The 24,297-nt window shown below is 43.3% G+C and overlaps 1 protein-coding gene across 1 annotated transcript in view; it reads right to left on the bottom strand.

Annotated features, from left to right (window-relative positions):
- Positions 1-2,473: 2,473 nt before the first annotated feature.
- The window catches only part of RGS7BP (regulator of G protein signaling 7 binding protein), a 75,264-nt gene continuing 53,440 nt past the window's right edge, over positions 2,474-24,297 (bottom strand). Inside the window, exons 4-6 of the mRNA XM_065406797.1 lie at positions 12,426-12,573; positions 10,774-10,844; positions 2,474-2,621 (exon numbers count right to left, since the gene is read on the bottom strand). Coding sequence (XP_065262869.1) covers positions 2,530-2,621; positions 10,774-10,844; positions 12,426-12,573 — 311 coding nt within the window. The 3' untranslated portion in view covers positions 2,474-2,529. The remainder of the gene's footprint in view (positions 2,622-10,773; positions 10,845-12,425; positions 12,574-24,297) is intronic.

The raw sequence follows: 24,297 nt of genomic DNA, 5'->3' as shown, positions 1-24,297 counted from the left end.
CACTGTCTCCACTCCATTCATGATTTTACAGACCTCTCTCATATTCCCCCCCTTAGTCATCTCTTTTCTAAGATGACACCTAAGGTGTCATCCCTTGCTAATGTACTCAATGGACTAATTACTATTGACTTTAATAGGAGTGGAATCAAGCCCTTAGAGTCCCATAAATATGTTTGTTGGGAGATAATTATCTGGGTTGAAAATCAGATCAGGTCACAGTTTTCAACCATGTCATTTTGTGAATGGGTATGCTATGTAGCCAAAGAACACCTTCCTCCCCAGTCCCCAGCCTCAGAGGTGGGGAGATTGTCTGGGCCACCAGGGGAAAGAAAAGCTTTGTCCCCTTTAAGGATTGCTCCCTCTCTCCCCTCTTTGCAGGCACTCAGCCTTTTTGTGGGTCAGAGTGGGGCCCTGTAGCTGATCCTTTGGACTAAAGGGTGCAGGATAAACCTGCATACCAAAACAAGATCTTCCCCTACCTGGAGACTCCATTCTGCAATGGGAAGAAAAGCTCCACCCCTTCCCACTCCCTTGAGATTTTGGTGGGCATCATGCTAGTCACCTTTTTAAGTCTGGCAAGCAATCTTTCCTGCACTGCCAGATAGGTGTGGGCAATGTGGGTTGTTCTTTCTTTATTATCATTATCTTTTTTTAAATTCCTCTCAGCAGCCCAGGGTTCCAATGGGTAGATTTGACAGTAAAATGCATTTGTTGCATTAGCAAGTGCCCAGTGCAGACATTCATTTGACTGGGGGCAGCTTCCTGATAAAGCACAGTTGGAAACAGATTAGGATGAGGCATCTCCCAGAGAAGATGGGGAAAGGTGGTATGGACTCCTAATGCCCACAGCAGTGAAAAGACAACACCCTTTCCCCACCCTCATATGAGAAGAGGGTGATGGGGGGTGGTGGTGGTCCCAGCAACAGTGATGGAACCTGTTTAATGCTGTGGAGGGGTGGCATAATTCCCAACATTTTCAGTGGCTGAAGTGGGATGGGACCTGTCCCCAAGGGGGTCGGGGACCAAGGTGAGGTTCAAGTCCTACCCTCAGTGGGGAAGGGGGTGGGCCAAACCTGAGCATCACTGTCTTCCCATGCAGCAAGGGCCAGGTCACAGTGCCTGGAGGGGAGAGCTGAGCCCAGCCAGCCCCACAGGAGCCACTTCAACTGGGACAGAGGGTTCAGGGGTCAAAGTAGGACAATTCCACAAACTTGGGACTGTTGGGAGGTATGGTGTGGTATGGGGCTGATACCAGCCCTCCACCAGGTGTTACAGATTGCAAAGGAAGGATGACCTGCCCTGGAATAGTTATTGCTGGATAGTTCCCAGATATGTTACTTAATAAAGTTGCAGCCTAGTTAAACCACATTCTTGGTGTCTTGTCTGTCTTCCCTCAGTGTCTGAGACAATAATTCCCAGATATCTATGTCCTGCAATACAGAACATTGCCACTAGTTGTCAGTCTAAATAATGTATGTGGGCTGATTGTAGTTTGTTGTCTTCCTCTGATAATAGCAGTCTTGAAAATGGAGCGAATACTATTACTGAGACATTATAGTCAATTGATTTCCTAGTGATATAATAATTAGAAAGCAGACAATTTTTAGTTTACCTAAAAAAACTTTATTAACAATGTAAAATGCCTAATATTTTACAGTCTGAGCTAATTCTGGCATGCCCTATAAGAGTTAACACTAAGTTGATGTGCAGACACCATGCTTCAACTTTTAATGGAAACAAAGTATTTTCTGCTTTATGTTAAAAGGTAATTGTATATTGTACTACACCATCTTTTAACTCCATTGCCCCTTTCTTCCAAAAGTTGAAATAGACACTATTGGCTTAAAAGGAAATGTACTGTACAGTATGTAGATATTATGATTACTTTGTATTTACAAATATGAATATTTTTCATATGATTTTGAGTATGATAAATTAAGAGATTTTACTGTGAAGTTCTTTGCTAAATTGAGATATAGTGGAAGACTAAATATGAATGAGAGCACAAAAAGCAATAGGAGAGTTTGTGCATGTTCTGTTACAATAGTTAGTTTTTAATATTAGAAGTTTAACACGTTTTGATGTTTGAAAGAGTTTTCTATGTTTAAAGATTGTTTACAATATTTGATCATATTCTATTAATGTGATCCTAGTAAGAGCTATAGTCCTAGTTTTGTACTGTACACAAAATTTCTTTTGTAGTTTGTATAATAAAAAAGCTTTAGGATGAGCTAGTAACCATAATTCCTGCATCTAGTCACTGAATGGTTTAAAGTAGACATGTGGAATGTCATTACAAAATCTTTAAAAAAAAAATCACCATAATGTTAAATCTATTCTCTTTCTGGTACTTGAGAGCAACAACTTTGAACTGTAAAACTCCTTTTTGAAAAGGGCGGTAGGAGAAGGAATAGGGCAGTGTAGAAAACGCTATATAATCAAGAGCAGTAAGGTTTATCCTTTCAAAGGTCAAATACTATTGGTTTCATGACAGTTATGGTTTTCTTGTTGTTTCTGTACTGAATTTTTTTAGCTTGAGACAAGGCAGCACAGTCCAAAGAATCGTCGCTTCGGTCTTCTCACTAATGGATAAGGAGTCAGGTTTAGGAGGCTGCTATCATCTGTAATGAAAGAAGTACAAAATGTAATACAATTAGGCGATTAAAAAAGAAACCGCTTACTTATTTGTATACCAGTAGCACCTGGGAGCCTCAGTAGTGGACCAGAGCCCCATTGTACTAGGCACGGTACAAACTCAGGCTAAAAAGATGGTCTTTTCCCCAAAGAGTTTACAATCTAAATGTATCTAAGTTCAGACCTTTTTCTAAAGAGCATGTCCGTACACTATGAATTATGATTAAGGCTAAGATTATGTCACGGAGGTTGCAGAAGTCACAGAATCTATGACTTCTAGTGATCTCCATGACATTGGGGGCCCCGGCAGCTGACCAGCTGCTGCCAGCAGCAGGGGACCCAGCAGCAGCTCAGCCTCCCCGGGGAAGCGGGGGACCCTCTCACAGCTGCCCAGCAGCTGGGGGTGGTGGGACCCCTGCAACTGACCAGCTGCTGCCACTGGCGGCAACCCCTGAGCTGCCCAGTGGCTCTGCTGCCGCGAGCAGCCGCCCCCAGCTCCCGCAGTTCCCAGCTGGCAGCAGCAGAGGGACCCCGGAGCTACTCAGTGGCCACAGGCGGGGGGGCCTCCACTGCTTCCAGCTGCTGGTGGCAGCGGCAAAGGGACCCCAGAGCTGCTCAGTGGCCAGCGGCCCCCCACAACTCCCCAGCTGCCACCACTGGCAGGAGCCCCCCACAGCTCCCCTGCCATTGTGGGGAGCGGGGGACCCCCCCCCGCGGTTCCCAGCCCCACAGGGTGGCAGGGGGACCCCTCCCTGCCATTTTGTCCCCACTTTGTCAGGGATGTTTTTAGTAAAAAAGTCAAGGACAGATCACGGCTTCCATGATTTTTTATATATTGCCCGTGACCTGTCCATGACTTTTACTAAAAATATCCTTGACAAAATCATAGCTTTAATTATGATGATGCAGCTCTGTAGTAACTCTGCCCTATGCCAATTTTATTCCACTAATGTAGTTTTGTTTTATATATTGAGTCTTAAAATGCTAATTACAGAGTTATGGCCATTGCTCCATAACAACATATAGTGTTTCAGAATATCAGTTCTGGATAACTAAAAAAGGTAGAGGAAGAAAGACAGAAATCCTGGCAGGTGGCATAGTGGTTCAATCACTGAACTTGAGATCAGAGGGGTAGCCTTGTTAGTCTGTATCTACAAAAACAACAAGGAATCTGGTGGCACCTTAAAGACTAACAGATTTATTTGGGCGTAAGCTTTTGTGGGTAAAAAACCCACTTCTTCAGATGCAACTTGAAAGGAATTACCCTTTCATCTCTGGAGACAGGGCAACATTTTCAAACGTGGTTGCCTAAAGTTAGGCTCCTAAATCCATATTTAGGAACCTAAATGAAAGCTATTTTTAAATGGATTCAAGATCTGAACTTTAGGCAACATTCCTTGATAATCCAAGCTTTTCCTTGATAAGATAAAAGACCTATTCCCCCATCCACCCAGCATTTTTATATTTGTTTGTAAAAATAACAGTTTCACAGCTCCAAGAAAAACATGAATAATAAATGCTTGCTAACTATGAAAAGGGTTTTAAGAAGAGTGTTTCCAAAATTGGAAAAACATAATGCTACATTTAGACACCTGGTTTCAGGACTGACTTTGACCAGACCGATACAGAGTGATGCCCTGAGCCACATAAGGACTTAAGTGTCCAACTCCAATTTCAGTTGCCTAAGTCCAAAATTTAGGTGCCACTGAGATTCTCAAAACTCCTACCACATTGCTGCCTAAACCTGGAGGCATCTAACATCCCTCAAAGCTTAAATTTCTGCCATTAAAGTGCCCTATGTTTCTACTTCTGGGCCCATGCACTGCCGCGTCAGTCCTGACAGCTGGTGTCGGGCTTGCTCCTAAGCCCTACTCCTCAAACCAGGTGAGATAAGTGGGGGAATGGCTATTCAATGGCTATTAACCAGGATGGGCAGGGATGGTGTCCCTAGCCTCTGTTTGCCAGAAGCTGGGAATGGGTGACAGGGGATGGATCACTGGATGATTACCTGTTCTATTCATTCCCTCTGGGGCACCAGGCATTGGCCACTGTCAGAAGACAGGATACTGGGCTAGATGGATCTTTGGTCTGACCCAGTATGGCTCTTCTTATGAATGTCTATCTGCCCTGTGGGGGCTGGTGTGATATGAGCACACCTAACTCCACACAAAATAGTCTGGTGGAGTGGAGAGAAGCAGAAGCAGCAGCAGCCTTCCTTATAACCTTTCGTCCATTGGTTAGGGTACTCACTCAGAACATGGGAAACCCCAGTTCAATTCCCCCCTCTGCATGATGTGGAGAAAGGATTTGAACCTGAGTGTCCCACCTCACAGATGAGGGTGCCAGCCACTGCACTATGGGATACCCTGATATGGTGCGCTCCTGTTGAAAGCTGATCCATGGTGTATAAATAAATACGCATTGGACCAGAGAGAAAAAATGACTCTATGGTCCAGTGGTTAGGGCATTCACCTGTCTTCTCCACATCAGGCACATGGGAGAATTGAACTAGGGCTCCCCACCTCCTGGGTGAGTTCCCTAACTACTGGGCTAACGGTTACAAGAAAGGTCACTCCTGCTGCCCTCTCCTTTCTACCCCCTCTCCTGGCTGTTCCGTGTGGAGCTAGGTGTGTGCCATTGTTCTTGTAAGAGCTCAGGTTTTTTTGCATTTTGTCTACTTTTGCTTTGCTTTTTGCTACTGACAGGGGGTGCCACATGAAGGCAGTAGACTTGCTCCCCAAGCTGGACAATCAGCACCAGAAGGGAGCTGAAAATGACTATCTTTCCCATTGATGCCTCCACTCTACAAGAGAATCTAACACTTTAAGTAAATTGAGGAGCCTGTTGCTGCATCTGCACCCTTGTCCACTTGATTGTAGATCCTGGACCAGGCTTGACTGGCTACTCTCAGGATCGTACAGAGTTGCTATCATTGGGCACCAGCGGGGCCTGGTTTCCTCTCCAGATTGTGATGGTTGGGCAGCAGGGCCGGCTTTAGCAAGAGCGGGGCCCGATTCCTGGGGGCGGGGCTTGCAGCAAGCCTCGCCCCCAGGAATTGAGCCGCGCTCCGGCCGGGGTTGCCGGGCTTGGGTCCGGCCCGGAGCCGCGCTGCGGGGGCCGGGCTGGAGCCGCGCCGCGGGGGCCGGGCCGGAGCTGCGCCGCGGGGGCCGGGCCGGAGCCGCGCCGCGCCGCGGGGGCCGCGCTGGGCCGGAGCCGCTGGGGCCTGCGTGCTCGGCCGGAACCGCGCCGCGCCGCAGGGGCCAGGCCGGGCTGGGCCGGAGCCGCGCCGCGGGGGCCGGGCCGGAGCCACGCCGCCGGAGCTGCGCCGGACCCGAGCCGCGCCGCGGGACCCGAGCTGGGCCGGCGCTGCGCTGCGGGGGCCGGGCCGGGCTGGGGCCGCGCCGCGGGGGCCGCACCGGAGCCGCGCCGGACCCGAGCCGCGCCGCGGGACCCAAGCCGGGCCGGACCTGAGCTGTGCCGCAGGGGCCGGGCCGGAGCCGCGCTGCGGGGGCCGGGCCGGGCCGGAGCTGCGCTGCACCGCGGGGGCCGCGCTGGACCGGAGCCGTGCCGGACCCGAGCCGCGGGACCCGAGCCGGGCCGGACCCGAGCCGCGGGGACCAGGCCGGACCCGAGCAGCGCCGCGCCGCGGGGGCCGGGCTGGAGCCAAGCCGGGCCAGAGCCGCTGGGGCCTGCGTGCTCGGCCGGAACCGGGGCCGGACTGGGCCGCGCCTCCCTGGAGCCCTTCTCGTGCCCCCTGCCACCCCAGCTTACCTGGTGCTGCCTGCCCACCCCTGCTTCTTTTCAGACTTCCCACGAACCTCTGATTCGCGGGAAGCAGGGGAGGGGGAGGAGCAAGGGGCGGAGGGTTCAGGGGAGGGGAGGAGGGGGAAGTGAGCTGAGGGCGGGGTGGAGAGCTGCGGCGCGGGGCCCTCTTAGCGCGGGGCCCAATTCAGCCGAATCAGCTGAATCGGCCTAAAGCCGCCCCTGTTGGGCAGTGTTGCAGACAATAACTCATCTATTGAAAGAGTGCCCATCTCGACATCTGGAGGGCTGCTTACCATGCCTCACCTCCCTGGATACAGAGTCTATCCCCTGGTTACCGTACCTGGACATCGAGCTCTGATGTCTGCATACGAGAGGATTCTTGCAAGAAACTCCTTAGGCACCTGTCTCCAGGAGAAGTTTCACAGCTTTGAATCCCAAGTGGAGATAGGTGCCTCCCTCCATCACATACTTAGGGGTCTACCTCACTGAATGGGGTGAAGCTTAAGACACAGCTCTTCTTTGGCATCTTCAATTGGCTAGCTTAGGTGGCTCCCCACCTAGCATGCTGGCTTTTGTGGCCCCCTCTCTTAGGTGTCTAACTCTCCCCAGGCATTGCATAGGGAGCCTGGTTGCCTACCTCGGGGATTGTGGATTCTCCTGGGTGGCAAGGCACCTAAAAGTTAGGCTAGGTGTTGCAGTGCCTAAGCCCCTTTGGGGGCCTGAGTGCATAATGGAGGTGTCCTGGCAGGGAAGGGGATAGGCTGCTGTCCAAAATATTTCTGGATCGCCTGGTAGGTGATCCAAAGGGCAGCACTGATATCCACCTCAGAAGACAATGATCATATTACACATGCCAGTTGCAGGGAGAGTGCTGCATATGCAGCTGTAATAACAAGGGTAAGAAATGGACTTTGTCTTGCATGTATGATTCCTTTGAGAGAATACATTCTCTTTCTTCTTAAATTTCACCCACTGCACATGCACAGTAAATTTGGGTATCTGAACACTTCTTCAATGAGTCTGCAAGCAAAGCTGCAAGTTTAGTAGCCTTATACTAAGCTTGAAAAGACTAGTGATTGTGAGCCCACTCTGATTTCAGTGAATTCAGCGGCAAAACTCTCATTGATTTCACTGAGAGCAGGCTCAGGTCCTGTAAGGATTCATTCATTCAACACTATCAAATCATCTCACAACTTTTTTTTACAACCATGCTCTTAATTTCACATCTAATCATTAAAGTTATTAGCTCATACCCTGGTAATTAACTAAATCTCCTCCTTTTGGGTCTTCTTCTCTCCCTTATTTTTCCTCTTTGATGAATTCAAAATGCAGTTTTAATTAAAGATCTTAGAATACTTTGAAGATGTAAAGTCCTATATCAGTACTATCGTCCCCTCTTGAGACCTCAGTTCCCAGAAGTGGGCAGTAAGCTCTGAACATAGATGGTGTATATTTGTGGGAGCAGCAAAAGAGCCATTTGTACCTCCTTGATCTTGGAGCTGGCCCCCAGCATAGTTTAGAGCAGCCTCTGGGCTACTTAAAAGTATGTCTGCCTGATGCACAGCCCTAAAAGTCTCTGGGGCATTTACCAAAGATCTTCAGGCCATCTATGCAGAGTGTAAGGAGAATCTGAATGAGCTCTCCCCTGTGATGAGCTGGGGGAAACGACTTCAGGAGCAGACCGTATTTGCAGACATGCCTAATCTGCCTACGTGTGCAGCAGATGGAGCTGCTTTGCCAAAATGATCAATTTGGGTTGGTTTGGGGTTACAAATCACTCGAGGATTTGAATGCAGGGGTAATGAAGATGAAGTGTTAACCTTATTGTATGAGTAAAAGGCAGCAGAACTGTGCTTACCATGTGACCCCCCTGATTGAGGGGGTCACCCTAAACTGAACCTCACTTGCTAAGCATGGGATAGGGATGCCACATCCCCATGAAGATGAGAGAGTGGAGATAGGTGTTTCTATGTGGTGGTGTGGATGCTGCCAAGAATCTAGCATTTAACGATAGAGCTGATTGATCTCAATTAAGAGTCCTTGTTTCTGGCTGGTAATTCCTAGAGATGATGATGTTGCTGAACAGCTAAGCCCTAGACATTGTTGTGGACAGGGAAAGACAATACAGAGACTGAATTGGCTGTGAGGTTCCCCATTACCTGCTGAAATCATTAAGAGATGGGTTAAGTGGCAGAACCTCAGAACGTGACGTTGTGGGTGCAGCAGCAGTGGCCAGTGGCAGTGGCAGAGAGAGCGACAGCTATGAGCCAGTTGCAAGCAGCAGCAGAGACATTGCTCAGTGTCTCCTGCCCCCAGGGGTGGGAGATGAACCATGTGAACGTACCTCAGAACTCTGGGTCTTCGCTAACCAAGGACAGCCAACGGTGAGTAGGGTACAGTGGCAGGTGAGGGGAGTGGTGTGTTAAGGGACATTTGTTTGTTGGATTTTCACACCGCAAAGTGAGAAACTGAGGCCAAGGACACTGCCCAACACACTGTGGGGTGGATGTTTGCCTATGGTCGCATGCTTTTGATTTGTGGTTCTGATGTTTTCCCAAATTAACGTTGGGTCCCTTTTAATAAAAGTTTTATTTTGTTTTACACAGACTCAGTGCTTGCGCGTGGGGAAGGACTGCCTTTGAGGTGGTGGTGTTTAGTTTTCCCAGATTACTAGGTGGGGACTTGAGCCGCTTTTATTTTGTGGTGGTAAGAGAAATCCCTAGACATTGAACCTGGCCCTTGTTGCTCCCGACTCCACCTGTCAGAAGGATTACCAGAGCAATATAAAAGGGCCAGAATGCAGAGGAAGGATTCACCCCCTGGAACTCTGAACTGTCTTCCTCTATTCTGCACTGAGTTCAAGTTTCTCCTCTTCCGCAGCCTAGGTCTTTCCTTTGCTATGTTCCCCTTCTTCTTTCTCTTTGTGCCCCATTCCAGACTTTGTACCTTTTTACCATCTGTCCTGTTTACCTGGAATGACCTTCTATATAATGCACAAAGAGATTTCTTCCTCCCCTCCTTCCAAACCCTTTGCAATCCCCTCCATTCCATGAAACTTCAGGAGTGCAATGTATTCTCCCCATTCTGTGTTTCTCTCACAACTGCTGTCCTTTAGACTGTTAGCTCCTTGGGACAAGGACCTGTTATGCTTAGCATACTTTATTTGTTGTATGCTGCCAGGTACACTGACAGCATTATAGAAATACTAATATAATATATGATAAAGAATACGCCTAGCTTTTAATTTTTTAGGACAAATTGGAGAGAGTCTAGAGACCATCCCCTGACAGGTATTTGTCCAGCCCATTTTTAAAAACCTCCAAAGATGGGGATTCCACAACCTCCGTTGGAAGCCTATTCCAAAGCTCAACTACCCTTACTGTTATAAAGTTCTTCCTAATATCTAACCTAAATCTCCTTTGCTACAGATTAAGTCCATTACTTCTTGTTCTGTCTTCAGTGGACATGGCACAAATGAGCACAGTCCTCTTTATAGCAGCCCTTAACATATTTAAAGACTGTTATCAGGTCCCCCCCACAGTCTTTTTTTTCTCAAAACTAATCATGCCCAGTTTTTTTAACCTTTCCCCACAGGTCAGGTTTTATAAACCTTTTTTCATTTTTGTTGCTCTCCTTTTGGACTCTCTCCGGTTTATCTTAATCTTTCCTGAAGTGTGGCTCCCAGAATTGGACACAGAACTCCAGCTGAGGCCTCACCAGTGCTGAGTAGAGCAGGTCAATTACCTCCCATGTCTTACAAACAACACTCCTGTTAATACACCTAGAATGCTATTAAACTTTTTCATAGCTGCATCACATTGTTGACCAGTATTCAATTTGTGATCCATTATTACCCCAGATCCTTTTTCAGAAGTACTACCAATAGCCATTTACTCCCCATTTTTGTAGCTGTGCATTTTCCTTCCTAAGTGAAGAACTTTGTACTTGTCTATACTGAATTTCATCTTGTTGAATTTAGACCAGTTCTCCAATTTGTCAGTCATTTTGAATTCTAATCCTTCCCTCCTAAGCGCTTGCAACCCCTCTGAGCTTCTTGTCATTTGCAAATTTTATAATAAAATTTTATTATGCCACTTCCCTTCCTCCAGTACAGCTCTGCTCAGCAGAGACATAACTTAGCTTTTAATTCCCAAAATATACTAGCGTTAGAGGATGCTGGACTAACCCTATTGAGTGAAATCCTCGTCCTATGGATGTCATTGGGAGTTCTGTCATTGACATCAGTGGGGCCAGGACTTACCCAGAATATTTTTTTAATAATATATAGAAAAAATGTAGATTTTTCTGATATAAACTGAGCCAAAACACTTGAATGCCTTAATTTACATTAGATACAGAAAAAGCAAGACTCACCTTGATTTTTCAATGGTAAAGGCATAGTCTCCCTGAGTTTGCTTAAAAGGTTTTTCATTTCTCTCATGTCTCTGTGGAAATTAAAAGTAAAATAGATAGAAAGGAGACTTTAAATAACCTATTTTCTGCTTTTGGGGGTTGTAGGAATAGTACAATACACTGAAATAACGAAAGATAATAAACTCAAAGTGGGACGAACAAGCTCTTTTGGATCTATCTAATGGACAAGTAGTTGGCTCCAATATAAAAGCCAGTCTAATTCTTTATTTTTGTTACAAGAGGAATATGCCCTTAGATTTAATGAGGAACTGGAGGGTTGAGTTGATTGTAACTGGCAGCTTTCTGGTTCAAATTTATCCTAGGATGGTGACATAATTACCACTTCCTGGATGTTGAATGGTCTTTGTAAAATGAGTTGGTGGGCTCAGTCCAATTCCTAGTGGAGAGATGCACCATACGTAGCACAACTGGCATTTATCAGCACCAGTGTTGGCTGCACTACCCTTTTGCCCCTAGATGGCGAACACTTAGACTGTAAGTTCTTTGGGACAGTGACTGTGTTTTGTATCTTGGACAGTACCAAGCACAAAGGCAGTGTTTAAAAAGTAATAAATAAATGACTGTAGGGACCACGCGTACTGTATCAGTTCCCATTTTGTGGATGAAGAGAACATTTCATTCAGCCTGTCAACCTGACCCCTCTCAAGTGCATGGGATTTGCCCAAAATGTTAAAGGGGAGAAAACAGACTAAATAATCCCCACTGATATTATAATAGGTTTCCTCTCTCCCATAGCAAGGTTACAGGTGTGTGTTTTGAAAGTGGCTCATGGTTTGTAAAGTGAAAGAGAAACCGTGTGAGGGCTCAGGCTGCACTAAAGGGTTTTTGGTTTGAAAGACAGTGTGATCTTGCCTCATTCATTTGGATACCCCTGATACTACAATATGGTTCCTAAACAGAGCAGTGCAACTGTCTTTCCTATTGTTCAGTTTTATTCAGCTCCTCTTTTAATAGAACAGAATTTGGTTATATACAAGGAAATATGGTAGCCCTCAGGCTCTCAGTGGTAACTCACACAAAGCCTTAGATAATAGATCAGTTTTAGTAAGAACGGAAATGGCCACCAGGTTTATCTCTTACTTATTTTTTTTTAAAGGGCCATAAAAGCTTCAACTTGCACCTGCATAGCCAGAGGATTAAAGGAGTTCAGTTTGGTATATACTTGTTTATTTCCACACATTCAGAATTATTGGCAGGCACAACTGATGTCAATTGGATGTCTAAATACCTGACTTGCAAGTGCAAAAATGGAGACCAGGTAATTTGGAATACAAAAGCAGAGGCCTGATTAAAATTAGAATGAAAATCAGTCTTATTATCTCTGTTCTGCAAATAGGACCATTTATCTCTGTAGTTTCTTCGTGCTTTGACAGTGGCATCCAGTGGTACTCAGCTAAATCAAATATTTCATTCCTGGCCCACCACTGTACCCACTGATTTAGAAGTTACTGTCATGTACATTGTTCTGAAGAAATGTTAAAATGCCTTTTTAATGTACTGATACAAGTAACAATGTTGATTGCCTATGTGGAAAAGGCTGAATAAAGCATTAGGCCTAAATTCCAGTATTTAGGAATAAAGGCTACACATACCTTTCAGTGTTTTCAATATAGGTTGAAACCTGCCATGAATGCTGTTGAATATCTATTGGTGAAGATGATGTGTCTTCTAAAATAGGTACTTCTGAACTCTCCTCCATTTTATTGTCTAGGATCTTGGGTGTTGCACACGGCTCTTTTCCTTTAAAATGTTAAGACAAAACAAAACATATCCCTGTTATTTAAACACAGCTTATACAAAGACTGAAATGTGGTGTTTTGGACCTGATCATGCACAGCACCAGTGCAGAGAGTTATGAACCCAAACTCCACGTGAAAAGCGAGCAGGACAGGGAATGGATGGCAACTTGTCCATCTGCTAATGAGAGCTCTGCTGCTTGGCCACTGCATTACTTATGCCAAGCAGCAACAGCAGGAGTGAGGTCAAAGAGAGGAGTGTGGAGCTAAACATTTTGCTTAATTGTATAAAATCTGTGTCAGGGGCCAAAGGGCAACATGGAACAAAAACCAGTGAACTGTAGTGCATCTACTGAAAATGACTTCAAAAACTCTCACATCAATGGACAGCACAATGCACGTATCCTAGTTAGTAGTAGAATGCTGTGCTGAAAAAGTAGGACAAAATGTGAAGTTCTGTACTTGACAAGTTTTAATAGCACTACACACCTGCCAACATTCACAACCCAAAATGCAGCAGATTCCAAATCTGCACCAAGTTTGTGATTCATACTTACTACAAGGAAATAAAAGGAGTGTTAGAGCTGAGTGGTTGAGGGCTGATAGCCAGGTCCTAAGGGCATTTGTGTGGGAGAGAAGGAGATGTTGGGCCTGGACCATGGTGATGGTGACTGCAAAGGAATTAGGGTTGATGGGATTAGCTGGTGCCCTGACAAGGTTCTAGTCCATGGCCCTTGGGCGATTCCTCTGTGGTAGGGTGACTAGATGTCCCAATTTTATAGGGACAGTCCCGATATTTGGGGCTTTGTTTTATATAGGTGCCTATTTCCCGCCCCCCCCACCCCCCTGTCCTGATTTTTCACACTTACTATCTGGTCACTCTACTCTGTGGTAACCAGTGTAGCCCTGGCACTAGGCATCTGATGGGATGGATTTCTTTTGTGTGTGCCATCTGAACTGAGAAATTTCAGAGTTGGGTTCCAGATACCTTCCTTAGAGGTTCAAGTTTGTTTACCTTTCTGGATGGACCTCATGAATTTGCCCAAACAATCTATGACCAAAAAGCTCTTATTAAGCAAGGTTTATTACAAATAGAGAGAAATTAATATTAAAAACAAAATCTGTGGTCTGAATGCCTATCTAATCTTTAAACTTGGCCAGAAATCACCTAGCTAAACCTGATCTGTGTAATTACAGTATAGAAGAAACTGCTTGTTTATTTCCATCATCCAGCCTCTCAGGTCATCAGAGCTGTTTGCATGTTCTCAGCCTGGCAGTCTGCTAGAGATCCTGGGAATCAAACTTCCATATATATATATTTTTTTTAAACCTCTCACTCACCTCAGGTATCCTTGACCACAGGGAACAGCTCCACTTCTCATCTCTCATGGAGTCTCCTTTTGAACTCCAGACTAAAGTGCTGCTCCATCTCTGTCTCCCCTCCTCACCCGCCGCTTAACAAAGAGTCAATCAAACCCTCCTCCTGAGTGATCTCCTTCTGTGCTTTAGCTTTAGTATCACCTCCTTCCAATTATACATCACAGTTAGAACATAAGAACGGCCACACTGGGTCAGACCAATGGTCCATCTAGCCCAGTATCCTGTCTTTGACAGTGGCCAATGCAAGGTGCTTCAGAGGGAATGACAAGAACAGGGCAGTTATCAAGTGATCCATCTCTTGTCATCCACTCCCAGCTTCTGGCAGTCAGAGGCTTTAGGACACCCAGAGCATGGGGTTGCATCCCTGACCATCTTGGCTAATAGCCGTTGATGGACCTATCCTCCATGAATTTTTTTAATTCGTTTTTTAAACCCTGTTCTAGTTTTATCTTTCACAACATCCCTGGCAACAAGCCCCACAGGTTGGCTGTGTGAAGTACTTCCTTTGGTTTGTTTTTAAACCTGCTGCCTATTAATTTCATTGGGTGACCCATGGTTCTTGTGTTAATGAAGGGGTAAATAAGACTTTCTTATTCACTTTTTCCACACCAGTCATGATTTTATAGACCTCTCTCATATACCTCCTTAGTTGTTTCTTTCCAAGCTGAAAAGTCCCAGTCTTTTTAATCTCTCCTCATATGGAAACTTCCATACCCTAAATCATTTTTGTTGCCCTTCTCTGTACCTTTTCCATTTCTAATGTATCTTTTTTGAGATGGGGTGGCCAGAACTGCACGCAGTATTCAAGGTGTGGGCATACCATGGATTTATATAGTGGCATTATGATATTTACTTATCTATCCTTTTCCTATTGGTTCCTAACATTATTAGTTTTTTTTTTTTTTTTTTTTACTGCCGCTGCACATTGAGCGGATGTTTTCAGAGAACTGTCTACAATGCCTCCAAGATCTTTCTTGAGTGGTAACAGTTAATTTAGACCCCATTATTTGTATGTATAGTTACCCAATATGCATTACTTTGCATTGATCAGTCTTGAATTTCCTCTGCCATTTTGTTACCCAGTTTTGTGAGATCCTGTTGTAACACTACACAGTCTGCTTTGGACTTAACTGTCTTGAGTAATTTTATATCATCGGCAAACTTTGCCATCTCGTTGTTTACCCATTTTTCCAGATCATTTGTCATTGTCTTTCAAAGACCTCAGTGTGAAACCTTAATTGCTTATCTGTCTCGTCCTCTTGGCTATTTTACTTGCTGTACTGGAAAGAGCAGTGAGTTATACCAGCCCATTACACAATACACAGCTTTCATGCCACACACTTATCACCTTTCTATGAAATAGGATTGCTCTTGAAAGCGATCCAACTTGTCACTGGTGCTATAGAAATACAAAGTGGTGTTATAATTTGGTGCTGATTAATTTTACCATTACTTTAAAGTGCTATGGTTTTAAAACAGGGATTATTATTTCCTCTTCCAAAGGACAGACGTGCAGTGCCTGTAATGTTTTTTTTTTGTCAGCACGAAGGCAGTCTTGTAGAGTTTTGGCAGTATGAATGGTACGTACCAAGCTCTCTTTGGCTGGAAGGATCTGTTCACTAGCAATATTGTTGGATCGTAACTGATTCATGAAGACCTCCTTGAAATTCAGGGTGCCTGCTGAATCACTTGAAAAATAACTGGGAGTCTGTTAATAATAAAGCCTCTGAGGAACGTCTTGGTCATAGGCTTAAACCTGTGAGTTAGGCCCTGGGGTCTACCCCCAAATCCAGCATAGCCTTGGAATATGGTGGAGGCTCTGTGCTGGCCTACCACTCCTTCCAAACTCCTGTTCCCTAGTACCATGACCCTATGATGCAATGCCAGGGACTCCCTTGGCTGTGGATGCCCCTGGATCTCTGAAGAATGAGTGGGTGTCTCAATGGAAACAATAATTAGGAAAAAACAGTAAAAACGGTTGTTTTCCAAGGAATTTCCATAGGGCTAGAGTGGGGATCATATGCTCCCCTTCCAAACTTGCCTTTGACCCGTTCTCTCTTCTTTCCCAAGGAGAGTTCAGTATATTAAAGTGCTTATTTCTCCTCACATGTATTGCACTTCTCTTTTCTCTCACAGTTTGTCCTTCTTTCTCATACCAGTTTTCAAATAGAGCAGTGGTTTTCAACCTTTTTTCATTTGCGGACCACTAAAAATTTTCAAATAGAGGTGCGGACCCATTTAGAAATCTTAGACATAGTCTGCGGACTCCTCGGGGTCCGTGGACCACAGGTTGAAAACCACTGAAATAGGGTAATGGTAATGAGATCATAGCACATCAGTTAAGTAATCTATCCTTCCAATGCTCCTAAAACTTGAAGTGAAATACAGTTTACACAGAAAAAGACACCATGATTTCAGTGAGGTTTTTTTAATCTAAATTATAAGCTATCAAAGGCTTTCATGTACTATTTTAAGATATTTGTTATTAATACAAAATGCATGATGGAAAAACAATTATGCCAGGATTGTTCAATGTGTAAGGCTCTTGTACTGTGCATGGTACACACTTACCTGTAATTTAGAATTTTTATTATTGTGATGCACATACAATACAGTAACTAGATCACTCTGAATTTACATCACTTTAGCTTTGTGGTGTATTTGCTCCATGATGCATGCACGCAATTCTTGCACTAGGCTCAATTCTTTCCTTTTTAATCCAAATATCTATTCTATGGTATTTCTTGAAGTGGCTAGCAGACTAGTATCATAAGACCCTATCTACACCTCTTCAGACCCCTTACCAATATAGCTGGCAGAAGTCTGTAGTACAGACATGGAGTGCTGATTCTACCCTTGCTTCGCCTGTACTATTCCACTGGGGCACACTGCAATCTTAATTAGAGAGGTAACTCTGTGAATCTAATTCACTCTTTCCTTAGGTCATGTCAATAGACTTTTGTTAAGGATACATTTTAAAATAATGACAAGCTGTAAAATATTCCCATTTCATTTTAAGAAATTGCAAATTGAATAAAATTTCACTTTGGAGGGGGAAAAAACAAAAATGAAAGACTCCCCTTCGACTCCCAACTTGAATTGGACCCTTTTGTATGTATATGTATTTTGCAAGACAGCATAGTGCACCTTGAAACAGGCCAAATATTAACCTCTGATACTCATACAGAATTCCCACTGAAATCAAGGGGGAGCTGTGTGTGAGTATCTGAGGGCAGAGTTTAACCCTGCATGATTATACTTTTTTTTTTTTTTTTTTTGAAAAGTTGGACAAATCCAATGTACAAGTCCCATGCCCAGTCTGACCAGTATTAACTGCAGTAACTATTAAAGACAAAGCACTTCATGAAAGAAAACCCGTGAAGGCACATAATGTCTGAGTTAGGATGGCCACAGCCCCTTTACTCAACCTCTTGCACTGTAGTGCATGCGGTATGATGTGTTCTTTTGTCCAGGGGGTCCCACTAACTCTAAGTTTACATGTTACCTAACCTTTACAATCTTTACAAATAAAGTGGAATGCTATAATGGAAGAGATGCACAGAATGTTTACCTGTCAACATGCTGCAGTTTGTGTCTGATCCACAGCCCACTGACTTCAATGGGCTATGGATCAGGCCAATAGCTCGTATGATATTTTCCTACCATTAACAGTGACATTTTAGTTTAGTTTCAGTATAAATGTATGACAACTGAAAAGGGAGCTTTTAACTCCTTGACACAGTGGCTTTCAATCTAGTGTGTATTAGACTATGGAGAAAAACCCTTCCCTCTGTTTTGCCCTCCAAAACTCCTGCCTCATTTCCTCTTTGATTTCCTGCATGCATCTTTACCCAACACTTGTATAAGAAGAGCTAGCTTGCTCCAGTGATGCACAGTATACAAGCATGACAACATTCTGTGATGTAAAACACATTCCTATCATTAATCCCATGTGTCCAGGAGCTAATAGTTTACTAATATAAGTAACAATGTTACCAAACTGGCTATTAAGATCTGCAGATGGTACCATGGAATTATTGGTTTCTGTGTAGATTAGGTATTTGGGCATTTAAACTTTGGTGATCCATCTATGAACTTCCACAGTTCAGAATCTGTCAATTCAATAGTTATAACACTTTTTTCACAGTTGCTTGGTGCAAGAGGATCCTCACTTATTTAGATCAATTTGATTCTGAACAAGGTTAAGATAAAATACATGGGAAGAACGTTTTATTAGCAGAACTGTGGTTCAACCACAGTTCTATGTTCCGGTGAACATCTATGGACAAAGTGATGAAAGAATGAGAGTTTGCTTTCTATGAATTGCCACAAAAAGGGCAAATATTTCTCGTTATAAATGTAGCTGATTTTATAAAATGTCACACCAATCTGAAACTCCAGTGTAAAATAATGACTCTCACGCTCGGTGATTAAAAATGATCTAATTGAGATTGCAGAGACTAAAAATTATTTCATTCATTAACATGATTTCCAAGTAACCCCATCACTGTGCAACTAGTATTTAAATGTAATAAAATCACCTAGCATCCTTACTTGTCATTGGACTTATTACTATGAAAATGTGAGTCAGCAGAGCTATTTTATTTTATCAGTCACTATTATAGTCCCAAATCAATTTAAAAATTATTTGCTGTTGATACAACCTACAGGATTTCAGTGTATCTGTTCATACTCTGGGATGCTAACAAATATTTGTGAGACAATGTGGGTGAGATCTTTTATTGGACCAACTTCTGTAGGTGAAAGAGACAAGCTTTTAAGCTTACACAGAGCTCATCTTCAGGTCTGGGAAAGGCACTCAGTGTTACAGCTAAATACAAGATAGAACAGATTGTATAAATCCACTAACCCTCCTTTGTCCTATGACTGCAGGTGTGTTAACTCCCCATTTCACCACAAATGATCTCTTGAAACATGTTTCAACTCCTTATGCTAAGCAATCTGTTCCACCTTGTATTTAGCTGTGACATTCTGGGCAGGTCTACCCTTAAGACAGTACAGCAAGCAGCTGTGCCACTGTAGCGCTTCACTGAAGAGGCTATCTATGCAGATGAGAGGGCTTCTCTGTCAGCGTAGCTACCGCCTCTCAAGGAGGTGGAGTACCTACGCCAATGGGAGAATTCTCCCGTCAATCTAGGTTGGTTTAACTGCGTTGCTCAGGGGTGTGGATTTTTCACACCACTGAGCGACGTAGTTATACCGATTCAATTTCCTAGTGTAGAACTGGCCTCAGACTACCTTTCCCAGACCTGAAGACTAGCTCGGTGTAGCTCGAAAGCTTGTCTCTCTCATTAACAGAAGTTGGTCCAGTAAAAGATATTACCTCATGCAGCTTGTCTCTCTAATATCCTGGGAGCAACAACATTGCAAACAACAAATATTTGTGACAGAATTCACTGACATTTGACAAAGTGTTATAATTTAATGATAATGATTGGTTTAATTACTGGTGGATTTGGATACAGTCAATATTTATTTACAAACAGCCATCACTCCAAATGATCTGACTGGAGTGTCTCAGAAGCAAACTATTTCTACAGCACCTTCTAGTGGTTAATTGACTAACTCAAGATCTGCTCACACTTGGCAGAAATTATTACAAAGCATCATTTGCAGGGTCAATAAAACATGCAGAGAGATTAGTAAAACGAAGCCTTTTTTGTTTACAGGAAGCTGATGTGAATTTTGTAAATGCTGCAGAGCAGTTCCTAAGCTAGCCCTGAGTATCTCCACATTACTTAGCTTCCCACTAAACTATCATTAAGACATGCTCTCGTGCCTGAGGCCTGGGTTTGACAGTATTCCCTGAGGTCTTTAGAGATGTTCTTTATAAGAGGCATACAATGTTTGTTCCTGTGTTTCTTACTAAATCAGCTCGCAAAGAAATTTCAGTTCACTGCTTTAGGGTTATTATTTATATCAGAGCAGTAGCTAGAGATTCCAGCCGAGAGCAGGCTCTACATTGTGGTATAGTTCTACACATTTGCCCCAAAGAGTTTGCAGTCTAAAGAAACAAAGATATGGTTGATCAAACAGAAATGAAGTGACTTGACCAAAGTTACACAGCAAGTCCATGAGAGAGGTAGGAATAGGACCCAGGACTCCTGACCCAGTCCAGTGCTTTATTTGCTAGACGGTGCTGCCTTCAAAGGCATTAACCTGTTTAACTTAGTGAGTTATGTGGCTAAATTCATGCACTCTTAAATGATTTTTTTAAAAATTAATTTTCATAAAGAAATCAAGAATCTAAAATACAAAAAGGTCTTAGAGCTTATATATGTTACCAAAACCCACACATTTCACAGGATCGCCAATAAAATCATGCATCTTTACGACTTGTCAAAGCTGCAAGACTGGACAATACAAAACCAGACAATATTACACAGACATAACATGTTGGGTTGGGAGCAACAACAATAATAAAAAAAGACATACACAGGTAGGCCAAAAAAAAAAAAAAAAGGGAAGGAGGAGCCTAGGGGAGGGAAGCGGGAGGGGAAAAAGCAGAACGAACAGTTAGAATGGAAGTCTGGCATTATTTGAGCTATCTCAGCATTCCTTATCCAAATGTATCAAGAAACAGGGTTCAAATTTCTTTGAATTCATATAATTTTTCTCTATGTTGATAAGCTATTTTTTCTTTTGCTGCCAACTCAGACAGATCTGAACACCCTTGCTCTATTCTGGGTATAAGCCTACTCTTCCATTTTTGTAAAATCATGTACTTGGTAATCACTGAGGCCCTCAAGAACCAGCATAGTAGATACATAACCTAAGATATCATTTTCAGCTGAGGTTGAGTTGCTGAAGCCAAGCATTGTTTTCATTCATGTCCATCTCTTTCAACAGCTGCCTGTTGGATAGTCCCATAACATGTGTATCAAGGGAGTTTTTTCTTTATTACAGCGGCAACAAACATCAGAGGACAGGACCCCCCTCTTGTACAACCTGTGTGGTGTCCAATATATATTAAATAGAATCTTTTGCTGTATCAGGCGTAGCCTCAGATCCACAGAAGCATTTTTAACATTCTGTAACGTGTGCTGCCATTGGGGTTCCTTTAATGGCTGTGTGAAGTCCCCTTTCCACACTTTATGAAGCATTTCCAAGGTTACCAGTAGTTCTAGGGGTATGTTTACACTGTCAGTGGCAGTCAGCCTCCCAGCCAGGTGGACAAACTCAGGGTCACAGGGCTCAGATCACCACGCTAAACCTAGCTGTGTAGATAGCACTTTGGGCTTCAAAGCCTGAGCTGCAACTTCAATCACCTCCTTAGCCTTCAGAGCCCAAGCTCTAGGCCAAGCCACAACGTCTACCCCCATATGTGTGTAGACGTACTCTGGCAGTCCTACAGCATCTGGACCAAATTGATATATTAGTAAGTGTTTTAGTTGTAAGTACTGCCACTGCGCTGAGATCAGGTCACCATGTTGCTTTAGTGTTAGAAATAAGACAAAGCCCTCATCCTTGACTAATTAGGAAATCCATATGATGCCCTTGCTCAGTCAATTCTTATAAATTACAGTTTCCCCCCTACCCCCAGTTTGACAGTCTGGGCTACCCTAGAGAGGTCCTTTTGCATGACACTGAGGATGAAATTGGCACCTCTTAGCTATGATAGCCGCCACCAAATATTGTTTTGAATTAGTAATAGGAAGGCTGGAATAGTGGTTTCTGGCTTGGATATATACAAAAGGGCCTTGTCTGTTTATAACATCAATTTATACTCCATGGAACCAACCTGAATGCCTCAGATAACTGGATGAGCCCATATACCTACTGCTGGGGCTCAAGAGCCAAATCAAAAAGTAATGGCAACAGTGGGCACCCTTGCTGAGTAACATGGAAGAGGCTGATGATATCTGAAGTCATGTTGTTGGTTGTGATGTGAGAGGTTGGGTGAGAATATAACCATTGAATCCAGGAAATAAAGATGTGCCCAAATACAAATTTTTGTAAGGTATAAAACATACCTCCATCCACTCTATCAAAAGCCTTTTCTGCATCTAAGGCTTATATGGCTTAGGGTTCGGGGTCATCATATTTCAATATACTATTACATCAATAAGTTGTCAAAGGTTATCAGAGCCATGATAGCTTCTGACAAATCCCACTTGATTTGGTGTACGATAGATCCCCAAACCTTCTCCAATCTCATTGCCAGAACTTTTACCAATATGTTGACATCACTATTAATAAGTGAAATTGGCTTATAATTGGAACATAGTGTAGTGTATCTTCCTGGTTTAGTAATAACTGATATTAGGGCTTCCCACAGCGTAGGGGGAAGGGTGCACTCTGGGAGTGACTCATGAAACATCTTAAGCATTTTGTCAGGCAGGAGGTCAAGGAAGTGTCTATAGAATTTGGCAGAGAAGCCATCTGGCTTGGGGGCTTTCCTTGCTTTCTTATTCTTAATGGCCTCAATTAACTCATCCTCTGTTAGTGGTGTGTCAAGGTTTCTACACTGAGCTGCAGTAATGTAGTATTTTAAAATAATTGATCCAAAGCACCTGTGGGGGACTTTGTGTCCAATTTGTACAGATCTTCATAGAAATTAATGATATTAATAAAGAGTTCTTTAGGTGATGTACATAATTTACCATGGTTATCATGGAAGACCATGATTCTATATGCAGAGTTATTTTGTCTTGGGTGGTACACCAGCAGCTTGTCAAGTTTTCTACGCAATTCACAGAAGTCCTGCCTGAGTAGAAATAGGGCAAATTGAGCCTGTGCTGAGTACATCTTACTGAGTTCAGATCTACAATTAATCAGGGATTTAAGCAAATCTGGAAATGGGGCTATAGCTTAAGACAAATCAAGCTCTTTTACTTTTTTCTCATATTTTCTGTCTCGGTTGATGCAAAACTTATAATTCTACCTCTCAAATAGGCCTTGAGTATCTCCCACATTAACCTGCTAGAAGATGTTGAAGGTTGGTTTGTCTCCAGGAACAGGCCAACTTCCCCTTTTCAATAAATATTTTGAAATGAGGATCTAATGAATGTGAAGAATTAAATCTCCATTTACCTGGCTGTTTCTCACCCGGGTCTGTTGCTATTTGAAGAATTACAGGGGCATGAACAAAGTCAGCAATTAATGGAGGAGTCAGTTACAGAATTAACCATGTCACTGGAGAGCAAAACAATCTATAGGAGGATAGGACCAATGTACTGGAGAAAAGTATGAATAGTTCCTACTCATTGGAAGTATAAGTCTCCAGACATCACATGGTCCCAGATCTTTAAAGTGCAACTCCAGAGCCATTCTAGTTTTGCTGGCTTATGCCAAGATTTGTCCATAAAAGGATAATTAAAATCCCCAGCAATCACAGTAGGAATATGGGGTTCTCCATATAACTTAATAAAAAACCTATGAAAGGTTTCAGGATCATCAAGCTTAGGCCCATTAATATAAGCGGTGACTAGGTGACTTTGAGTATTAAAAATCTGCCCTGAACGTCTGAAATTCACTCAGAAATTGTTATTGCTAGTGCTTTATGGAAGAGGTTGGCTCCGCCTCTGGATCTGGATGAGAAACCACAAGACGCTGCTTTTCCTACCCAGTCATGCTCTAATTTAGCAGCCTCATTTGTGGTCAAGTGTGTCTCCTTCAAAAGCAGTGTCTTCCTTTGCTTTCATTAAAAATGAGTATACTTTTGATCTTTTTCATTGGAGTGTTGAGACCCTTCACATTCTAGGAAATAGAATTAAGATTCAGGGCCATTTGGCTGTGTTAAGAATTGTTTTTGTATAAGTACTCTTACAAATGGAGGTGATGGAATGTTTGTATTATTTGCTCTATTACATCCCATCCTACTCCCCATACAGAAACCCATGAGGGGGGAAGTCTATGGATGAAATGTCTCAGATGCTTATTCTAGATATTTTGGATTACCTTGCCAGATGCTTGCCACTTGCCAGACTTCCAGGGAATAGGGAGGAGAGGGCTCCGGAGAGGGGGAGGGAAGAGCACAAAAAGACAAGTTAAAGCAAAAACATAAAAACACAAAACATACATATTACCACTATTACTTATTACCAAGCATAGTAGAGCACAATGTATTTGCAACAATTATCCAACATCTATCACTATAAACAAAACGAAACCAATTCAGTAGAGGTGGGCTGGGAAGACGCACCATCCAGGCAAGAGGCTCCACCAATATCCACTATTTAAATTATTATTTTTAACAGGCATCCTATTATTCCCATCCCACAAATTAGTACCTATATTATAAGGCACTAGAAAGGGAGCGAACATTTCACAAATGTAATATTTCTTAACCTGATATGTCAAGGATATTATTATCCCCTAATTTGTA

This window comes from Emys orbicularis, chromosome 6 (assembly GCF_028017835.1).
Source record: "Emys orbicularis isolate rEmyOrb1 chromosome 6, rEmyOrb1.hap1, whole genome shotgun sequence".
In the NCBI taxonomy this organism is placed as follows: Eukaryota; Metazoa; Chordata; order Testudines; family Emydidae; genus Emys; species Emys orbicularis.
Note: the sequence above shows the minus strand (reverse complement) of the source record. Positions and strands in the feature narration are given on the sequence as shown.